General features: G+C 40.7%; 1 protein-coding gene across 3 annotated transcripts in view; it reads right to left on the bottom strand.

Annotated features, from left to right (window-relative positions):
• The window catches only part of acsl6 (acyl-CoA synthetase long chain family member 6), a 39,013-nt gene that overhangs the window by 5,901 nt on the left and 10,137 nt on the right, over nucleotides 1-22,975 (bottom strand). For all 3 annotated transcript variants that reach the window (XM_023153123.3, XM_004561745.4, XM_012922046.3), the window contains exons 2-15: nucleotides 20,449-20,669; nucleotides 19,052-19,166; nucleotides 17,405-17,469; nucleotides 14,918-15,019; nucleotides 14,662-14,761; nucleotides 13,881-14,059; nucleotides 9,411-9,443; nucleotides 7,502-7,553; nucleotides 5,879-5,952; nucleotides 5,595-5,672; nucleotides 2,828-2,962; nucleotides 2,293-2,427; nucleotides 1,467-1,562; nucleotides 1,210-1,282 (exon numbers count right to left, since the gene is read on the bottom strand). In XM_023153123.3, coding sequence (XP_023008891.3) covers nucleotides 1,210-1,282; nucleotides 1,467-1,562; nucleotides 2,293-2,427; nucleotides 2,828-2,962; nucleotides 5,595-5,672; nucleotides 5,879-5,952; nucleotides 7,502-7,553; nucleotides 9,411-9,443; nucleotides 13,881-14,059; nucleotides 14,662-14,761; nucleotides 14,918-15,019; nucleotides 17,405-17,469; nucleotides 19,052-19,166; nucleotides 20,449-20,652 — 1,441 coding nt within the window. In that variant the 5' untranslated portion in view covers nucleotides 20,653-20,669. The remainder of the gene's footprint in view (nucleotides 1-1,209; nucleotides 1,283-1,466; nucleotides 1,563-2,292; nucleotides 2,428-2,827; nucleotides 2,963-5,594; nucleotides 5,673-5,878; nucleotides 5,953-7,501; nucleotides 7,554-9,410; nucleotides 9,444-13,880; nucleotides 14,060-14,661; nucleotides 14,762-14,917; nucleotides 15,020-17,404; nucleotides 17,470-19,051; nucleotides 19,167-20,448; nucleotides 20,670-22,975) is intronic.

The following is a 22,975-nucleotide window of genomic DNA, read 5'->3' as shown; positions in this document are numbered from 1 at the left end:
GCTTTTACTTTTCAAAAAGGAGGTTTTGAGTTGATTACTTTAACATAATGTAATAATAATAATAATAATATCAGCCTATTTTTCTGTGCTTCATGTTCAGTTCTTTAGCTGTAATAACATTTTAAATTTAGTATAATTTAGATTTATTTTAGTAGTTTTTAACATCATTTTAAATAATATTAGTCTTTAATTTTTTCTTTGACTTTTGTGTTACCCTTTATGTTTGTTAGCAAACCCACCCACCGATCCAGACGCGCACCCCTGCATAACACCTGCCCATGGCTTCATGCATTCATGCACATGTTCTTTTTTTCTGCCTTCTTTTTCTATTGTTAACTTGTCACTTTTGTTGTTTTTACAGTCTTCTTGTTGTTCTGCATTTGTGTTGCACTGTTAAAAGGGAACAGTGTATATATTTTTTTATATGTATGAAAAACTTTCCAATCACTTTTGAACTAGGAAAGGAAAATGAGTAATTAAAATGAAAATCAGCACTTTGTTTCGCTTCAACTGTCTCTTAACTGCGTGCAGCAAATATATTTCTCTCTCAGAGAAAGCTCCACATTATACTGACTTAGACAGCCAATCAGAACAGAGTTTCACGCATATATGAATGCATAGAGGTTACTTGGAAATTACCTGCAATGCCTGGCTGCTGAAAATAACACAGCCACAATACACCCAATCTGGAGGGTAAAAACGGGTCTTTATAGCAGATATTGGTCTTTTATTTGAGCTTGTTGTTGTTGGAAATCACCTAAACTTGCAGTGTTAACTATTGCAATATGACCTAACAGCTATTTCCTTCCTGTCTTGCTCACAATTCCAGACTTGTTTTTTTTTCTAACAGTACTCTCCTTAGTCGTTTCTTCCTCAGCCTGCCACACACTCTCAGCCTATGCTTTTTTTCCACCTGGGTGCAAAACAGATACTCCTTGAGGGTCTATGCCATCACATCAGCTCAAAACTGCATGCTCACTCACAAAGTTTTAAGCTTTTTAACAGTGCCAAGTAGTTGTGAAAGACTTGTAATTAGGGATCTATTTAGGTTTATGGTTGTTGGTCATTCCTTAAAATCATAACCCATTTTTAACACTTTAAAACCTTTGAACTGAGTCACGTAAACAGGTTCAGTGCTTCAAAGACAGATAAGGATACATCTGTCTTGTGATCTGTCTTCTACATGCTTGCACAATCACTGTCGCCTACCTTGGGTCCAGTCTCCAGGTGTGGTGAAGGTGCAGCCAGCTGTGCACTCTGTCTGGCCATATGCCTCATACACCTGCACGCAGAAACATGTGATGTTGAAGCAAATGTAGATGTTAGCTTGTGAATCAAAATCTGTAAAATTACTGACAGCAAAAAACTTGACAGTTGTAAAGTTATGGTTAGGGTTAAGGGTTTAGACCTATTCTCATATCACAGGGGCTTGTTAGAGAAATAAGGGCACACTTAATGGGTCTGACCTGACATCCTAGAGCTGCTCTGAGAAATCCCAGGACAGTGGGTGAGGTAGGAGCTGCTCCTGTTATAATCATCCTCAGCCTTCCTCCCAAGCTAGCCTGCAGAAACACATTGTAAATACAGAAGGCTCATTATTTTCTGTTTTAAAAATAAACCACAAAGCTTCACGGCACCAGTCCGGATGTTGTCACATTCTGACCTTCACACATGACGTGCGAACAATGCGAGGACAAGAATTCGGGACATTGTGCAAAGTTAGCCTTACTCACATGTGCCACTTCGGACTTTTTACTTTTAAATTCACAGGAGTGTTACTTACACACCTCAATAAACTGAGATTAAATCACTAGTGACTTGGTAGGACAAAGACTGTTTCATTGAGTGCATGGCTAATAAAATGCAAACACAATCTCACCAACACAGTCCTGAAGAAGCAGATTAGTTCAGATTTTAAGAGATTTTAATCAAGGATGGTTAAAATAAGTAGTAACAATAAGGGGAATGACTGACATTCAAGGTAAGTTGCATAACTAGCACAAATACCAAGAGGCTTAAACGCAACAATGAAGTACGTCTGGATGTAAACGTCCTTCCCTGCTACTTGTCCTGTTAACCTACTTGTTTATGATAGTTATGCAACTGTTTTTGTTTCTCTTTAAAAACACACAGGAACATATGTATAAATGTAACTTTGATATCAAAATGGATCATAATTCATTTTTTCACAACCACGCGTAGCATATATAATATGATGTAGCATGGCTATAAGAACAGCTGTAGAGTCTGTCCATAGTAGCGCAGGGCTTAGGTGCTGGAAACACCGTTTACCTGAATCTTACTGAAGAAGATTTTGTCCCAGACGCTGTCACTGCGAATGATCCCGCTGCTGACTTCAGCACCTTTTCTCTTGGCAGCAAAGTTGAGCAACCAATGCTTTAACGGGGTGTTTGCCTGGCTGAAAATCTGGTAACAAAGCGAAAACACACATTTCTTAGTTGACGACAGCCCTGTCTCAGCTGATATAGCGGTTAAAACATGTCCAGCTATTTATGTAGATAATTAGCAAAATTATCTGCTAGCAAGAAATACCAACAAATAGCCACCATTCACATTATTACCCCCTAATGGCTCTCTTTGAAATTTAGAGGTTCTAGGGTTGAGCAGACTTGATTTAATGGTATATGCTGGAGAGTTAGAGCAAACTACATTCACATTTAAACTGTAACATTTGCCAGTTTAGGTGCTTGTTTTCCTGTTACAGGACCAAACATCTTTTGTAATTCTAAGTGGAATGGACAGGTTGCTTCAGTCAGAACTAACAACAGCTTCAAACAAAAGCAGTCTTGGTATCTGTTCATCTCACCTTGTCATACATGCGATTGAGCAGTCGAGGCACCACGGGGAAAATGGTCGGCCGCAGGGCCTTCATGTCATCTGGGAGGAGACGGATGTCGCCCTGATAGAACCCAATCCGTCCTCCGTGACAGTACACCACAGACTGCAGACAGACATATATAACACAACTGAGCAATGAACACTCCTAACTTTCTGATATCATTGCAGACAAAATACCAGCACTGAAAGTGGAGCCTTTAATCATGAAATATAAAAAATAAAGTCACATTACTACCAATAAATAATGTTGGCAAACACTCATAAGGGAGGTTTCTATAACATTTAATACCTCATTCACCTAACTGTAATACAGATGATAAGGGAAGCATCACTAATGAGTAAATTCTGATAAAAAAAAAAAAAAAATACTGGCCCTTGAGGGGCACCCACGTGAAATACTGGCTGCACCAGTCATCATACTTGTCGGAAGGCTTGTTTTTCCCACAGTCGCAACTCATTTAATGTCATTTAGCAAAAAGAGGAACTTCATAGCTTGCACGTTTATTTCGGTAGTGTTTTTACATTGTCATGCACATGATCTTGCTCTCATTATGTCAGAACCTATGCTCAAACAAAGGTCTACACACGTTGTATGATAAATATAATGTAGTAAAGACTTTAGTCGTGGAAGACTTTCATTTAGCTGCGTAAAAACACCAGTACAGGGTATAAAAAAAATGCAAAATGGCTCCAAGGCATGTTCAGGCAACACCTCTGCAGAGATCTTATCAGATAAATGTGTCTGAAGTATTAATGAAAAAGTAGTTGATTGGGGGGGAAAAATAGCACCCATGACTCACTTATGATTAGTCAGTGCTTACACAGCATCTTACAGTTATAGTTGGTCCAAGTGGGGTTTTATCTTTTTTTCTGGCAGCTGTTCAAGGTGAGTGAAATAGAAGAGAGTGTCACGTGTGATGTCATCGTTCCAGTAACTATGAGTCCAGACTGGACGAGGCGTGGAGACATGATGGACAGCCTTGTTTTGTTTTGTTTCAAGTGGCTTTAAACAACCCGACTTGATTTATTTTTATGTAACACTACAATCTGTATTAGTGCAGGTATGACTCCTTTGTGTTACCTCTAATAATTATAGTTAGCAGCAGAGAAAGTGACTCATTATGCAGTGAGGATTTACTTTTGGGTTCCAGAACTGCGTCCCATAGAAATACACAAAGTGTTTGAAAGAGAATTACTAAATGCTCAAGTTCATTTCACAGTTCTTGTTCTCATGCGGCTACACCACCGCATGCTTCTTTCTAGATCATATGCAGATTGTGACACTTCCACAAACTGACTATCAACTCAGCGCGCCTCTTTTTGTTGTCAAACTGAAAAAAAAGGGCACCACAAGTGTCTGCTTTCCGGTTTCTAACACCATCTAAGGACATGCAAAACACGGGGACCGCCTTGTGTTCTCTCTTTGACTGAGACTTCGCCAGCATCAGATATAGAGCTGTGTGTTTGTGTTTGTCTGCGACTGTTGAACTTGAGCTCTATTTTGTGATCTGGTGTATTTGCTCTCTGGGAAGATTAGGTGGTTTCCTGTGTCTGAGTCTCACGCTGTCTACAAATGTGCTGCTAGCAGCAGCTTACCAGACAGGTTCAACCTGATGCAGCCTAACCGCTCACACCCATGTGCAACACAAAAATGATCTAAGTTGAATCTACACATTTATTGCCCAACTTAATTTAGATTTGATCACCTTTTAATATTTGCTGTTAGGCTTGAAGATGAATCCAGAGTTACTAATGAGCAGCAGCAAAAGCACACACTCAGAGCTTCTTAGTAAAGGGCCACAAGTTACTGCCACTTTACCTCACTGAGGTCTACACTGTAACTGCTCTCTTCGCTGTCAGCTTTTAGTTAAGGCCTGAAATAACATCTGGCATGTAACTGAAAGAGATGGCATAGAGAGCATAAAGGAAGCTATAGAGCTTCTTGTAAGTAACATGTAAATAAACACCTAATTTAAAAAACACTCCTCATTTCTTGGCAGGAACATGCCCAGGGTTTCTTGTGGGAGATGTGCCTATGAAAAGCAAACCTCTAGACAGAGAAAGCATCCCAGTGGAAGGATGGGCAGAAAGGTAACTGTACAAAGACTGTGACTAAAAATGAAAATGAAACTCTGTTTTTTCCACAGGCAGGAGACAGTGGGCTCTTTGTAAAGCTTACTGCAATACCCTACAGTGGTTGCCAGTCCTAATATTCCACAGAAACGTATTTTGAAAGTCTGCTCAGCTGCAGGGCAAAGGAGAAATACTATCAGTGACCTGCAGGCTGCAGGGAACCGCTGCTTTTATAGTAAATCATGTGCATGCAGATGTTGTCTTTGAGTAACCTAACCTGATTACTGATTATCAAAGCTTTTACAAATATTAATGAAGATTGTCATCCGTGTGTGTGTGTGTGTGTGTGTGTGTGTGTGTGTGTGTGTGTGTGTGTGTGTGTGTGTGTGTTTCACTGGGCTAGGAAATGATGTAACGTGCCTTCACTTCCCATAAAGTCCAGGAATGCCAATTTTTTTTGTAGAGATGGAAAGCAAAACTGATGACAGGGAAGGAAAAGTTGGGGTGGTTTCTTTCTCCCTTTTTTCCAATCCTACAGTAATTAGTGCCCACCTTCAGTGTCATACTTCTTACAGGAAGTTCCTTCCTCCTCCCCCACAAACATCCTTCAGCTCATTACTATCCCATTAGTGTGATTGCAGATGACAGTTCGGCACATTTACCTCAATAAGTCTCTCAAACATGTGAGCCAGTGGCAGGAAGGAAATGAGGCAGTCATCTTGGTTGGGGAAAATTACTTTCTGCAGGACACACAAGAGACACAGTCAAATGAGTTAAAGATGCTATTTTGACACAGAAACTTGGATTTTCAAGAATTTGTGTGGACGAGAAAATGAACACATTGCAACCAGGCTAATGAATCACTGAGCAAAAGACCATAAACGACTGGGGGATAGGTGTGAAAACATTTCCTGAGCATAGGTTCAGAGAGGAGAGGGTGACTTACATCTGTTACTTTAAGGAAGCCTGAGAAATCAGCTACCACGTTTCCATGGGTGAGCATGACTCCTTTTGGGTTTCCTGTTTGAACAGAAGGAAAAAAACTTATAATGAAATTGCCCAACAGATTCCACAACACATTTCCTCACTAGGAGCACACAGTCATCCAAGTGAACACCAAAGGAATTCGGCTTGGAAAGAAAGACCTGGTTCAGCAGAATTTTAGTTATAACTTGGAAGCCAGAAACGAGTCGTGTTAACGCAGCACCTTATACATTAGGTTATTAAACAGAATCCAGTATTATGAATATTGCAAAAACACATGCCAGTCTGCACAAACCATGCAAACTGCATGGTTTATTTCTAAAGCATATAGAAATAATTACATCACAGTTTCAACCTCAACTTCTCCTATTTTTTTCCTCCTCTCTTGGCATTTCCTAATAAGCACTGTAAAAACAGTACTCTCTGTTACTGTAATGCCCTCTTAATCTTATTCTCATTCCCAGTCCTTCCTTCACAATTTTAAAGAGTGGTTATTAGAAACTAAGGTTCCTCTTTCTGAGATGTCAGCTGACTCAAACAGCTGTAAGCAATCTTGTACGCTCAGTATAGACTAGATGTCGCAACAGCGCGGGAGGGAATTCTCAAGAAACGGAGAGTGATGTGAGGAAAACGAATCCTCTGCTGGAGTGCCTGCATGTGTTTGTCATTAACGCCAGCAGGAGGCAGGATTTTCAACAGACCGTGGATGTGGGAGCTGCAATTTGCAATCTGACACTAGTGGGTCCTCACATGACCCTGTTTTTGTTCCCTCCTACTGTTGGTTTAAGTGGTCGATGGTGCTGTGGGGTGAAGCTTCTGAAAACGGAGCATTGTGGCCTAAGCCATGACATTTATGTAATGAAGGAGGTTGGGGAGGGGAATGGGTTAATGATTCTTTCACTACTGGATTATTGTGCTGCAATGAAGAACCTGGGTTTACAGTAAATGATACAGTTCAAAGTAAAGTAAATAGAAATTGCACAACACGAGTTACAATAAACTGCACTGTGGACTGACTTTAATAACTTACCAGCATCATGTCTCCTGTACACCTTTCTCTTTAAGGCTTTGAAAACATCACTGCTTTGAATAATTTTAGCGCTTTAAGTGTTTAAACAATACTATGTGAAAGCATCTAAAGTTAGTTAGTTTAGGCATTTTGAAAGGCCAACACTGTTTTATTTTTATATTTATTATTCGTGTGGCTTATAAGCAGCACCGAGCACTGTGAGTGCTTTTAATGTAAGCATTCTTGTCACACTCCTCATATTCACCACAGGCAGTGGCACATGCTTTGCACTCAGAAAGCTCTTAGAAAACACAAGACTTGTGGTTTATGTGATAAACCTCCCTGCCGTGCAATAAGTCCAAATAGATGAACCTTATTTGTTTGTTTGTTTTTTAACAGGAAAGGTTTGAAAAAGCGCTACCTGTGACCTGCTGCTGCTTCTGGAGTCACTGGCCAACACAGTTTGATGAGAATACAAATCCTATGTGCTTCTTACTTAATAATGGAGTATTTTTATATCACAAACTGCAAATGTGACACATATGATATTTCTATAACATCAGAAACATTTACTACCTGTGGTTCCACTGGTGAAACACACAATAGACAAGTCATCTGGGGATGGTGGCTGTGAAGAAAAAAACAACAACATAACACTGTCAGATGACATGCAGGTTGTCATGAGATCAACTTCTAGCAGCTTCCTCAACAGCAAGCTGAACCAATGCATGTGAGTCTAGAAAACAAACATTTCCATATGTTAATCCTTTTTTGTTTGGGTGGGGGGCTTTTTTTTGCCTTTGTGCACCTGGTAATTGCCCTCAGGGTGGATTTGTAGCCAGGCACCCAGCCCTTTACGGCATCTGTTTTGCATGCTCAACCCAGTTGTGCCCTCACTCTCTCTAATTTTGAACAAAAGGCAAAAACTAGCTTGACTGGTCAATACCTGTTAGCCAGAGGGCTGGTGCTTGCGTGTCAGTGTTCAAATTTTTACCTGTCAACACTAAGTAGATGAAAAACTGTCAGAGCTGTTATGATACATACACAGATACATCCAACAAAAATAGGTTGCTGTCTTCTTGTGTTCATATGTGAACATAACCCATTATTAGACAAATCACCCGACAGACTTAAGTGCAGTTAATCCAAAGGAGATCATGCGATATTTTGTACTAAAAACAGGCATGAACTTCACTTGTAATCAAAATAAGACATCCTGCAACCATTTTAGCCTCAGTTTTGTGTAATTTACATAAATGGAGATGCTTGAGCAATGCAGAAGGTGATTTAAAATAATTCACGTTGTTTGGAAGTTCTTTTTTTTTTTTTTAAGCAGTTCCTGATCACTGCAGGTTTTTAGTCAGCTTTGGCAGAGGCTGGTGAGCTGCCATCTTTGTTGTTTTGATTGGGAAAAGTGTTAATTTGGCATAATGTTTGTACATTTAAGAATACTGGCTAACGATGACTTCGATAAAAATATTCACCATGCTCACCAAGGCCTTGGGAAGTGAACTGGACTGATACGGCCATAGCACGCAATCATCATGTGATGCTCGCCAAGCTTTACAAAAGTTGAAGGAGCTTGGAAAGAAAAGCGTCTGGACTTCTTTAAGTTGCTTGAAGACGTTTCACCTCTCATCCGAGAAGCTTCTTCAGTTCTAAGGTCAAATGGTGGAGAGTCCCAGATTTAAGCCCTGTGGGAGTATCACCCCAAAAGGGACAATGGACCCCCTAATGATCCTCTACCTAATCACATGAGCCAAGGTGTGAAAACAGGTGTAGGTCACAATCAGCCAAGGTTTCGGATGAACTCACTATGTAACCTAGTCCCACCCTATCATGTGAGTTCCTGAGGTCAGAAGGCCCAGGATGTGAGTGGGCGTTAAGGCGTCTGGAAAGGGATCTCAAAACTGGATTATAGATGGCAGACAGTTGGTGTCGTAAACCACCGCCTCTGATGGCCTTTAGATGCAGATGGACCGCCGAATCTTGTCCCGTCGAGGTGGCTTTATAGGCACAACATAGAAGATCCACCTCAACGTGACCTTTGTCCTGTATCTAAAGGACAAAGGTCAAAGGTTTGAGGACACCAATGTTCACATTTTGGACAGAGAAGATAGATGGTTTCAAAGAGGAGTGAAAGAAGCCATCTATGTCCACTGTGAACAACCACCTTTAAACACAGAGGGGGGACACTCTCATTGGGCTTAAATCTGGGACTCTCCACCATTTGACCTTAGAACTGAAGAAGCTTCTCAGATGAGAGGTGAAACGTCTTCAAGCAACTTACAGAGGTTTTTACAGAAGGTGCTTTTCTTTCCAAGCCCCTTAGACAATGATGACCTGGATGACTGAGAACCTTCACAGACACAAGCTTTACCAAACCAAACTCAGAATTTGACCCATTTTGGTCCACAAACTTTACTAGCATGCCTAAAACCAGTTGTTTTGAAACTATTTTAGAAGTTTTGAAATAGTTACTTACTATAGGCTTTCTGTAGTGATCTCGACCCAGGGCCTGTAAAGAAACAATGTGAAAGCAACTTTAAATCACTGTATAATGCTCCTAAACATTATAGCTTTATTGTGATATCCTATAATATGGACTAATGTCTTCTGAGTTCTGTTGAGGACTTTTCTAAATCCAGGTTGCTACACTGTAAAAGAGCCTGCAGCGGTTACCACAATTAGGCTATAAGCCCCAATCATTTGCAGCTGTGCATGGCTGAAAAGAAGGAAGTAATAATCAATGTGGGTCATACTGGTATCAAGTTATTTAAATATATAGAGCCCCCCTCCCGCAAAGGAGGGGGGCTCTGTATGCATGTGAACAACAGCTGGTGTACCAACACAGTGATAATAGACCGTCACTGTTCACCGGACATTGAATATCTGACTGTTAAATGCAGGCCCATCTACCTACCTAGGGAGTTCACCGTTGTCATAATAACAGCTGTTTACATACCACCAGATGCTAATGCTAACTCGGCGATCGCACTCCTGCATACAAACATCAATAATAAACAGAGCACCTACCCTGACGCTGTACATATCGTAGCAGGGGACTTCAATCACGCAGACTTAAAAAGAGCAATCCCCAAATTCCACCAGCACGTCAAGTGTGCCACTAGGGGTGACAAGATTCTGGACAAAGTTTATTCCAACATCAAAATGGGCTACAGGGCCAGACCTTTGCCACATCTGGGTCAGTCTGACCACTTGTCACTGTTTCTAATCCCTGCATATGCCCCCCTCAAGAAAACTGCTCTTACCATCACAAAGAATATTACCATATGGCCAGAGGGTGCCTCTCAGCAGCTGCAGGACTGTTTTGACAGGACTAACTGGGATATCTTTGAACATCAGGACTTGGAAATGTTCACAGACAGTGTCCTCTGCTATATAAAACACTGCATAGACACTGTTACAGCAGTCAAACGGATCCGGGCTTATCCCAACCAAAAGCCCTGGATGACCCGGGAGGTCAGGCAGCTGCTGAAGGAGAGGAACATTGCGTTCAGGTCTGGCAACAGGGATTACTACACCACAGCCCGATCCAACCTGAAGAGAGGCATCAGAGAGGCAAAGGGGGACTATAGGAGGAGGATTGAGGACCATCTGAAGAGTAATACCAGCCGGCAGGTGTGGCAAGGCATCCAGCACCTAACCAACTATAAGATCAATCTCGGAGCTGTGGACGGTGACCTGGAGCTGGCAGAGGAGCTGAATATCTTCTTCGCCCGCTTTGAGACCAGGGTACCGGAGGTATTGGAGCCACAGCAGCAACACGCCACCCATAGCAGCACCACCCTCACCCTGGAAGAGCACGAGGTGAGGCGCATGCTGCAGGCTGTTAACCCGAGGAAGGCGGCGGGTCCTGATGGTGTGCCAGGTCGAATATTGAGGGATTGTGCAGAACAGCTGGCTGGGATCTTCACCAGGATCTTCAACAAATCCCTCGCACAGGCGACTGTCCCACTCTGCCTGAAGTCCTCCACCATAGTCCCATTGCCTAAGAAGCCCCACATCACCGGCCTGAATGACTACAGACCGGTGGCACTCACCCCAGTGGTAATGAAATGCTTTGAGAAGCTGGTCCGCAGACACATCACAGCAGCCCTGCCCCGCAGCCTGGATCCACACCAGTTTGCCTACAGAGCAAACCGGTCCACGGAAGACGCTGTAGCCACAGCACTCCATGCTGCATTAACTCACCTGGAAGAGCATGGTAGCTATGTGCGGATGCTCTTCGTGGATTACTGCTCAGCTTTTAACACCATCCTTCCACACAAACTGGTGGCCAAGCTACAAGACCTGGGGCTTCCATACAGCACCTGCATGTGGATCAACAGCTTCCTCTCGGGCCGTAGACAGAGAGTCAGAGTTGGCCATCACACATCCTCAGCCCTGAGTCTCAGCACTGGCTCACCCCAGGGCTGTGTGCTCAGTCCACTGCTCTACTCTCTCTACACACACGACTGCACTCCTCGCCACCACAGCAACATCTTTGTGAAATTTGCAGATGACACCACAGTGGTGGGGCTCATTTCCAAGGGAGACGAGTCTACGTACAGAGACGAGGTGGAGCAGCTGACGTCATGGTGTAAGGCCAATAACCTCCTCCTCAACACTTCAAAAACCAAAGAACTCATAATAGATTTCAGAAGGAAAAAGGCAGAGATCCAACCACTATTCATAAATGGGGACTGTGTAGAAAGGGTGGAAAGCTTCCGCTTCCTGGGAGTCAATATAGAGGAGAACCTTTCCTGGAGTGTGAACACCTCCGAGCTGCTGAAAAAGGCCCAACAGAGACTGTACTTCCTGAGAATTCTCAGGAGGAATAACATCACACAGAAACTGCTGGTGTCCTTCTACAGAGCCACCATTGAGAGTGTTCTAACTTACTGCATATGTATTTGGTACACTAGCTGCACAGGGGCTCAGAGGAAAGCACTCCAAGGGATCATTAACACCGCCCAAAAGATCACTGGCTGCCCTCTCCCCACACTGGAAGTTCTACACAACGCCCACTGTTTTAAAAAGGCCCAAAACATCATAAAAGACACCTCACACCCTGGCCACTCCCTGTTCGAACTGTTGCCCTCAGGCAGACGGTACAGGGCAATCAGAGCAAGGACTAATAGACTCAAACACAGCTGTTATCCAACTGCAATAACACATCTGAATACTACAAAAAAATGTCCATCACGCCACTCTTGTGTTAATCTATGCACGGCCTGAAGCATGTGTGTGGGAATGTATGTGAATGTTTTACTGTTACATCTTATTAGTATTTTAAGTATTCTATCTATTTTATTTATTGAATTTTATTGTTTAATTTATATTTTGATATTGCTAGGGATGATGCAATGATCGGGGACCATTCTTCATTTCGTTGTTCTCGTGACAATGACAATAAAGTTTCTGAACGATATTCGTATCGATATTGAACCGTTCGATACAGTGCTTTCGGTTCGGTACGCATATGTATCGAACAATACAAAATTTGTAATTTATTTTATCAACTTTCCTTCTGACGATGCTGTCTGTGTTGAGCGCTCAGTGAATCTGCGTTCGACTACTCCGCCTAGGGTCGACAGTGCAGCCTAGGCGGAGTAGTCGAACGCAGATTCACTGAGCGCTCAACACAGACAGCATCGTCAGAAGGAAGAGCGCAGGGCAAGCTAGCGAGACAGAAGTTAAGCTCTCCTTGCAACATGGACCTCCCCCACCCTCATTCAGATCTGGCGTTTGGAATTATTTTGGTTTTCATGTGACGTATGACCCTGAAGGTAAGCGAGTCATGGACTAAAGTAAAACAGTATGTTGGATGTGCCATGCAATGCTCAATTACATGGGTGGGAACTAGTGTGTTAGCGCAGTTAGCTCGTTAACGTGTTGGCCGTCTAGCCCCATGCACGGGGTGATCGGCGGTAGCTCGTTAAAGGAGATTTGCCGTGTTGTGGCGTTAAGGTCATTTCAACGAGATTAACCTGAAAGCACTAGTGGGAACACAACGAATATGACTGCACATTTACACCGACATCATCCTAGTGCAAAGACAAAAACAACAAGCATGCTACTAACTTTAGCCGAGTCATTTAGACAGCCGTTTAATATGCTGCTGAGAATATAGCCCAGAAGAAGCGGATAGTATAGCTTTTATTTTGGAAAGAGACATTTCTCTGTAATAAATTCTCTTTTCCAAAGATGAGTGATTCCTCAATCAGATACAGGGCTCGCAATATCGCTAGCCCAACGTCCTGGGGCTAGCGATTTTTTTCAGTCGGGCTACCAAAATCTATCTCTGCCCTGCCCGTCGGGCTATTGTAGGAAGGAAAAATATATGTCAATGCTTTTGCATTCTTTCGGAAATGTAGCTGGGTAATTATGTCATTGGCATCGGTGAGCCACTGTCAATATGTGACATATTGAAATCGCGTTTGAATTTGCGCTTGTTTTTTTGCTTTCACTTTGCAATCGTGCGAACTGTGTATAGAGAGCGACAGCACTGATTGGTGATTATGGTTTCATGGACAAAAGAATTTCTGTGGCTGCAATATGACGAGCTAAATAACCAGGGCTGCACATAAGTGGTCCGCAGGTGCGCATTCGCTGTCAAAATAAAAAACACGCACAAGGGTTAGGGTTAAATTTAAAAACTGTACTTTTGAGTTAAAATATATATTTATAATTTTAATAAATGACAAATTAAAAAGGCATGAACATTTTTTTTGTATCGAAAAAATATCGAACCGTGACACCAAAGTATCGAACCGAACCAAACCGTGAATTTTGTGTATCGTTGCACCCCTAATATATATATATATATATATATATATATATATATATATATATATATATATATATAATAGATTAGCACTCCTCAGTCTAAATACTTGACATACATATGGTGTGCCGTCTCACAGGCATACCAGAGTCCCACATGTCTTACCTCCACTTCTTTAATGGCCTGCACATGGACACCGCAGCCCTTGCCTTGCTCCACGAGGTCAGAGTCAAAGGCGTCCATCAGGATGACTCTTCGCAGGCCGGGGGTCTCCTTCCGCTCCACATTCTCTAAAAGCACCCGAGCTTTGTCCATTTTGTCACAGATGACTGTGGAGATGTCAGCTGAAATGAAACAAGCACACAAGAGCACACGCTCCCTTGTGTGAACATCATCAAAGTAAGAAATAAAAAGGAACACAAACAAATGTGGAGTTGGAAATCAGTTGGAATTTGGTCACATCTTGAATTTAGAAGGGTTCAAAGTAAAAATAATCCCGTTAATCGATTTTAGAGCTATCATTTGGGTTGCTGTAAAATCTTGAATACATATGTTATTTTTAAAGTTATGATGATTTTACTGTTCCAATATATTCTTTTCTTTTTTCAAGCACTAGCTTTTACACCACATGAAATTCCTATCATCTGTTCCTTTGCAACAGAATTACTTATTGTTACAATTACCAAATGTTTTAATGACACATTAGCTTAAATCCAGGAAGTAGCACTTTGTATGAATGTGACAAAGATGCAGTCAGCCACCAGTGAGGGGAGCTCTACGGCTCACACTGATACGAGTTCCTGTTTAAAAAATCCACACACACATGTTCTAATATGTCTCACAATGCCCCACAATTATTAGCCTGCAGACTGACAGCTGTTAAATTTACATTTCCTACTCAAAGCTTGTGAAGTCATTACAGTCTTTGTCATGTTTGTGTTCTTACCAGTGTTTATGATGAACCTTATAGCATCTTGGCCGAGCGTGTCATAAAGGGGAACCACCACCATCGAATATGTGTAGCAAGCCAGCTCTGAGATGATCCACTACAGTCAAACAGAACAAAAATACAAATAAATGAATACAATCTGAGGTCGGACTTTATCCTGCACTTGAAAACCTCAATAACTTTAAGTTCATATACTTAAAATTAGGGCTACACGCAGATTAGACAAAGATTGAGCAAAAAGAGTGCCAGTTACCTCGGGTCTGTTCTGAGCGAACACCCCTATGAACTGATTCGGATTGGGCTGGCATCCCTGGTGCAGAAGGCCTGAGCCCAGATGCTCTGCCCGGGCTGTCACCTATTTAATTGAAGAAAAAAAAAGTGAGAACTGATTGGACCAAGTGGAACAAAACCATACAAATCCTGAGCTAATCTTCCAAGTGAAAAAAAACTTTGCTCAGCTTCTGGTAGTATTGTGCAATTTAGCTAAATAAACTGACCTCTAATTTTGGAAAAAAGGGAAACCCAACCTTGTGTTAGTCATCTTTCTTTAGTTCGAGAGAGTTAAGAAACACACTTTGATTTTAAAGAAATATTCTGCTGTGTATACTGATGATTCACATTCTACAAATTACCATGATTGTGAAAGACATCACAGTAAATGGGGATTAATACAGCTGTGGAAACTTACATAATAACACACTTGATTTCGTGTTTCAGCAAAGGTCTAAGGCAAACCTTATTTTCCATTCTAGAAAAAAAAATTTCACAGTGCTTTTTAAGTCTCTCAATGAGTCTGTAAGACAAGTCCAGATTTGCCTGGCTGACATCCTGGAAATTGGAGTGAATGACAAAAAAAAAAAAATAAATTCCACCCACTTTTCTCTTGTAAAATACGATGATGTCACAGATAAACAGGGTGTCGTATATCTCATGTGTATTGTAGATTTTGACATCGCTTTTAACAGAAAATTCCCTCCAGCTACCAGCATTACTTCAGTGACTTTCCAAGAGAGTGCCAGTGTCTTGTGCTCACAGATTTGTTGGAACCTGAAACTGCTTTACTGGATGATGGGAAGTTTTCAGTTATTCTGCTTTTAATAACTATTTCCACATGTCTCGCCAACTGTGCTGCAATCGCTGGCATATCCAAGACACACACACACACACACACATAGAAGCGCAGAAGGCGGTGGAAGTGTAATTATTATATACAAACCAGTGCTCATACATGGCCCTGAAGATGCAGCTGAAATCAGCCAGTATAATACAAGTGACCAAGACTTTGTAGTTAATATATTCCCTTTTTTCCCCAGTCAGTTGGTTGATTTTATATTTATAAGAAATAATATCATACCCTTGTATAGCTATCTTAATCTATGTTGGTCCACAGTCATCGCTGAGTCATGACATAAGTGATTATATCTCCTGCTCTTGGAACTAACACGCGGGATGGGAGACTGAAATTTTATAATATACAGGACTGGCTGTGGAAAAACGTCTCTACTGCTTACATAAACATGGAATAAATAGAGGAATGTAATTTTTTTTTATTGTTTATGAAAGAAATTAATGAGCAGGATAAAAACTGATTAACTGGTAACCTTGTATCTAAATTTACTGGCAAAAAAACAAAGATCCAAAACACAACTCCCAGCCGTATTCTTCTTTGTTACTGTCATGACTAAGTGGGACAAAAATAGTTTAGTTATTTAATTTTTCATATATATATATATATAAGTTAAAGCTGTGTATCCGGTTAGCAAGCAGTCAGAGTATAAGAAATCAATAAAGGGACGTGCTGCTTTTGAAGTGGTGAGCTATTTCACATCGGTGGCCAATCACACCTTACACCCCTGCCAATGATGTACTCTGCATTTCAGGTCTTCCGAATATAATCATACTTGTATTTTTAGATTGTTTCTGTGTGTCTACATTAAGTATGTGAATTGAAACCTCACCTCCAGGGACAAAGTCTTTAGCTGTGTTGAAGAGTAATATTCTTATTCAGCAACTTATACGAACAACAATAGCACCTCTGCAAAGTAGCTTGCAGCTTTCGTGTGTGCTGTGCAGATTTTGCAGGATGGAAGGTGAACAGCAGTTATAGAGTCAGTCTGCTCTAGCAGGATAGCATCAATCATTTCTCTTAACGTCTTAGCCAACTTAGGGTGGCAGACATGATAGTGATCTGATCTGAAAAATGCCAGTTAACATCAGACAAAGTAAGTCATAGTGTGGGATCTATTCTTGGACTTAAAGCAGTACTTGCCTATAGCACATATAAAGTAGAAGTGTTGTTTAGCCCAGTCAATATCTATATATAGCAAGGTTTGCAGACTGCAGTTATTTAGTAGCGCTCTTGATGGTACCAAATTTGGTTTTAAGGCAGAGTGGGTGCTGCAGAGTCTCTGCAGTGTAAATGCTGCAAACGTCATCTGACTGTAGTCTTACACTGGCACATGACAGACTAGTCTGCACAGTTTATACTGTAGTCAATCAACTGCCATTACAAAGACTGTAATGATTATGTTTGGCATCAGAAGTGTGAGGTGCAGAAAATCATGCTTGAGCAGCTATAATGTATAAAATAGTTCCTATAAATGTTGCTTTATCAGAAGTCTGGAAGCATTTTGTAGCATAAGGATTTGGTACTTTTCCCCTTTGAGGGGTCACCCTGTTTTATTCTCCTCTCAGCTGTTGTTGTTACAGGGAAAAAACATGTCCCCTGAATGGCACGAACCTCCTTATAGGACATCCATTTGTAAGGTTGGTTGGGGAGTCGTGAGCCTAAGCAAGGTCCATCACCTGTTGGACGCAGAAAGGAGACAAACAAATGATTAACTTATGTGACTGGACATAAACATCATTAAGGTTTTTAAATCTAATAGTAATTTAAACACCTCAGGCTCACACCAAGGTGAAAATAACCCTTTCTAATGCAGAAATAATTTCGAGCACAGGCATTCTGTAGACATAGATATATACATGAAAACTTGATGATTTTTAAGTTTTGTTTTTTGCTTTTTTTTCTCTTGTTATTTCAGTTACATTTGTATGTTCAAAATAAAATCGATCTAATTCTCTAATCTCTGAAATAGTTGTGAAATACCCAGACTGCTTGACTATCACTGCCTTAGACAAACTGACTAAAACAATTCATTTCTACTTCAGACCAACTGATGTCATTTTCTTGTGGCTGTACGATCTGGCCAATTATCGAAGAGCCCACTCTGACAAGTGTGGGGCAGGTGTGGTTTGAGCAATATCTCTGCATTGTGAGTCACTCAATTATGTGTCTTAAACTTGCTGGCCATGAGCCCTGACACTGTTACCGTTAGCAACGCTAGCCATCGCCTTGGCAACCACAGGATTCATTTTATCTCCAGTAGCAGAGAAACACTATGATTGGAGGTTTTACAATCAGACAACTGCACTGTCACACTGTGCTGTCTGTATCACACTTCTGTGTGTTTGCGTGTGTGGGAAATTTTTACTGCAAGTCTGGCAGCTTAAACACGGTTTGAGTTCAGATCAGATAACTGTATTTCCATTCTTACATTTATAGCCTGCTTTATGTTGTACTGTAGTATGCTACAGATGTTTATTTCATCAGGGTCTCTGGAAAGCTAAAACCCCAAACCAGGTTTTGTATATTGGGCAAATGGAAATCTAATATTGTAATAAGATTAGATCATTTAAAATTATGTTGTAATCAATGTGAAAACAGTGCCAAAACAAAACATCTATTTCATTGTGAGAGCTGTAAGAGCTCCTTGCTCTGCTTTGAGGTTTTAAATTTTCATTAACGTTTTACAGTCACGGCTCGTGTTTAGTTTTATTATTTTTTTGTTTAAAGTAACACAATACTAACAACACATAAATAGGGAGATTTTTGGGCAGTGTGAAAATCTGAGATTATGACAGCCTATGTTATACACTGTAAAATGTATATGGACATATTCTTCATAGTCTTTTTAAAGAGTCTTCGGGTGATTGAAAGACAGGATTAGTAAATACAAGTACAGACAGAAAGGGATGAATGACACTAATATGGCTACATGTCAGTTTTACAAGTGGTATTTAGTGAGATTACATGTTTTAACCTCTTCTATCATCTGCATTACTTGTTATTAAACCTGTGGTTTATAAAATGTACATGAGAACATGAATGAAAAAAAAGAGGTATGACTCTTTATGAGAAAAGCTGAGCAACTCTAGAGGAACAGAGGCTACATTGAAGTCTGAAGCACTTTGAGTGGTCATTAAGAGCACAAAACCTTTATGTAAAGGCCAATCTGCAAGTGCCAGTCCAGTAACGTGGAAAGTTGGCATGCTCCAGCTCTCTCCAGCTTTGTGTATAAATGTTTCCACTTCACATCCTACCCACCAGATATATGCAGTCCTCTCTGGAAAACCTCATACATGGTCTTGGCGTCATCATGGTAATGAGTCAGCAGCTTGGAGGGGTCACCCATCATAGACCTGCGACCCCCATCTTCGTGCTGATGCACAGAGAAAGAGCGACAGACAAAGAAAACAGTGCAACACCATCAGTCATTTCTATGGCTTTTTCTTCCCTCTAAATTCTGAGGGTATAAGATCTAATTTTTCTCCCTTGTAAAAACACTGTCAAATAGATACCCGAGCGTGGAGGAGTTTAGGAAGAAATTTGTCTAACTTTTCCTCTAAGAGATAATCCATCTCTTTTGTCAGCTAACAAATGCCTATAAAAATATGTGAGCTGCTAAGCTTCCTCTGTGTTTAGACTGCAGACACATTCTGGATGACTAGAGCTCATTCCCATAAAGAAAACAATAGTAGATGCAAATTCCACTTTGTAAATGAGTCATTTAGCCTGAAAGGACTGAACAGATTAGGCAGCCAGGACTCAAGACACACTGTACACTACATGCTTGTACTGTGGCTTGTGTCACGTATAGGTATATATATATATATGTATATGAAAAAAGAGAAAACAAGCCTCTCGAGGTTTCACATTACACTACAACATGATGCTGCAGGGTAAGGCTGGTATTCGGAGGCCTGTGGTGCAAAGTATGGGTGAAAAACCTAGTGTTTGGTTTCACTGGTATGGTGGTTAGTTTAAACCAGTAAAAGGGTTTAAACTAAGGGCACAATTTCCCCTTAGCGCTTCAGTATTAACTAAAAGTCAAGTAGAAGTAGAATTTGTTGGTTGCTCTGTCTTTTAGCTCTCTATTTCCCAAATACAGGAAGTTGCGTAGTGTATGCTTGTGAAGGACTGTGTTTCAATCAAAACAATAAAAACCACACATCTGCTAAAAGCTACAGTACGAGAGTTTTTGGCATATTATGGAAACTGTTACAGTAACAAGGCATGAAAGGCTACTTTCGATGTTTGATTTTGCTTACATTTGTACTACTGTGGTTTCCATTACTGCCTGTTATTAGAAAAGAAGAGGAGGAGATCAGAAGGCCATCTGTCGTAACGAGCTTCAGATGCTTAGAATAACCTGACAGGTATAAGCTAGGGCAAAGAAAACTAAAATACTAGCCTTTATTGTTAGACACAAAGCCTAGTGTCGTCACTGGCTGCTAACAATTGAAGGTGACCTACATGAGTGCATTAAAACAAAACAAAAGAAAATCCACAGAGAGTACTGATCGACCCCATTTTACTGTGAAGGACTAGACTAACATGAAAAATATCTACTACTTGTGCCTGAATGTCCAAACATGTCTATGTTACTGAAAGCATTTGGGAATGCAAAACTTAACGCTTTTATGGACCTGTGAATATCTCACCGGCACTTCCTCAGACTGGTGCAGAAGGCTGCAGGGGGGTTTGATGGGACGGGGTCTGGTGGCTAACCAGTACGCCAGCACAGCTGTCAGAGCGCCGATGCCCACAAGCGTGGAGGTCGGCAGGGAGCGGAAGAACTGACCGAGCTCGTCCATCTCCGGTATCCTCAGGCCACTCATCATCTCCTGGGCCTGCATCTTCTCCATCAGGGTGGAACTCAGCTCTGAAGAAGGGACAAGGCAGTCTTTTACTAATGATTTCTTACAACGCCTTTCAAACCATTATTCATTTTTCTTAAACACAACTTGCTAAGGAGGAGGGTAAATCAATATTTTACTCAATGTTTGGTGGGATCGATTCCCCTGGAATCAAAAGTAATTTAAATCTATTTAGCTGAAATTATGATGTATACTTACCTACAAATCCTTGCTGGTCAATACATTAAGTAATAATTAAAGAAAAATAAGTATGAAGAAATAATTATATTGTAAGTAGTAGCGTAATAGTGTGTAACTTCTGGTATTTCACAGGAAAGGTATAATTATACTGTAACTTTAAGTAGTGTTTCACTTCCTGGAAGCATTTGCAGTTAAATATAATTACATGAAATTTTAGGTAAAACACAATGAGATTGCCTGTAATCCTAGAGGAATCATATATTATTATATGAGCCATATAATAAAGTGCTACTGATTGTTTTGTTTATATGACAAATCAGATTTGACAGGTGTATTGCTTTCAGATAATCACATTTTTGGGCACTAATCCTTGTTACTTGCCTGAAAAAGGCAAACAATACACTAACATGACCTCATATTTCTGTCTCAAGTCTCTTTCTTCTGCATCCTCATATTGATGTCCGCAGTTAACGCTGCTTATAGATAAACCGCCACTGACTGCAGTATCTACTTGTTAATATGTGCAAGCCTACTCTTTAGTTTTTTTTAAACCAAGGGATGGCACTTATGCTTTTTTTTTCATTGCATGTGAGGAAAACCCACATGTGCACTTTCCACACAGAATGTCTGTGCTTCAAGGAAAAAAGGAAGAAGGGTTAAAGCAGACAAAACCACTGTCTGGTAGCTGTTAGTAGTCTGCAGCAATAAGCATAAAAATTAAAGAGGTGTAAAATACTTAATCTTTCACTTCCACAGTCAAGCTGTGAAGCTAAATCTGAATTTTCTTTTAAAAAAATTGGTTTGTTTCTTCTTCTTATTCGTCTTCTCCATGTCTCTATGGTCTTTTTTAGAACATTAAAAGTATACTCTCAGGCTTAATGTGAGGTCAAATGCCAGTTTGTTAACGAATCTCTATATAATATCTATTCAGTTACCTAAAACCAAACAGGAGTATTTATTTTTCAGATTAAATCAAGGTCTTGTGAATCACAGCTTCTCAAACACGCGTGAAACTATACAAATTTTTATTGAGTGCTAGTTCTAGACTTTTTCATATTTCACATAACAGTTCACATTTCATGCCACTGAAAAGAAAGCCTTGCTCAGGATGTGATCATGTAAGCTCTTTAACAACTTCACATGTGAACCAGCTTCCTAAGATGAAGACTGAGACATTTAAAACACAACTAGAAAATTAATCCCTCCCACTAATTTCTCAGACTTGTTTCCATCACTTTATGACAGGTTTTTGTGGCTATACGTGGGCATATTTGACCTCGCTACTCCTTCACCGAAGCGAAATGACCTGAAACACTTAATTTATACTCAAAAGCTGGTGTTTGAGGGGTCTCACCCCCACATTTCTCATTTTTACTGTAAAAGAAGGCCAGGAGAGATTATCTATACTGATGACTAGAAAGGACAGCGGTTAAACCGTAGTGGAATAGTTGCATAGTCATACACACACACACACACACACATATCAAGAAATACATATTTTATCCAAGGGGGCGGCTGGCTGTAGTGCTGAGTGGGGAGGGGGTTTCCTTCCCTCCCCTAGGACATGAGTCAGAGACAGCACCATCTGATCTAATGAACTGTCGGGGCAGTGCTACAATTAACAGCCAATCAGACACTTCCTGTCTCGTCTCACCGTCTGTCTGTCTGTCTCTCACTCTCATGCATGTCTCTCTCCCGACATGCATGCACAGACACAAACACCAACAGACAATGAAGCTGGTAAGTATAAATACATCAGGTCGTGGGAACGCTGACTTCCTCATTCACCTGTCATTTTAGAGCGGAACCACTATTCTGTGCACTAAACTACTAAAGTGAGGCGGAATCACATGAACCCACATGATGCTTTAAAAACTTTCCAAAAATTAGCTGAATTTAGAAGACATAAAACAACTACCATCTTTTTCTATTTATCCAAAATAGTAAAAATACAAAGGGAGAAAAGTAAATAATGGGCTTATTGTATCCCCTGAATAGCCTGACTTGAGAGTGCATTTTAAAAACCTCGTCTACACTGGAGGGTACACAGTCCAGATTATGAAGCAATTAATCTTTTATCTATTTCTGCAAATTTAAACGTAAGAAAAAAAAAGTGTGAAGCAGCCAAATA

Source organism: Maylandia zebra, linkage group LG10 (genome assembly GCF_041146795.1).
Source record: "Maylandia zebra isolate NMK-2024a linkage group LG10, Mzebra_GT3a, whole genome shotgun sequence".
Classification (NCBI taxonomy): Eukaryota; Metazoa; Chordata; class Actinopteri; order Cichliformes; family Cichlidae; genus Maylandia; species Maylandia zebra.
Note: the sequence above shows the minus strand (reverse complement) of the source record. Positions and strands in the feature narration are given on the sequence as shown.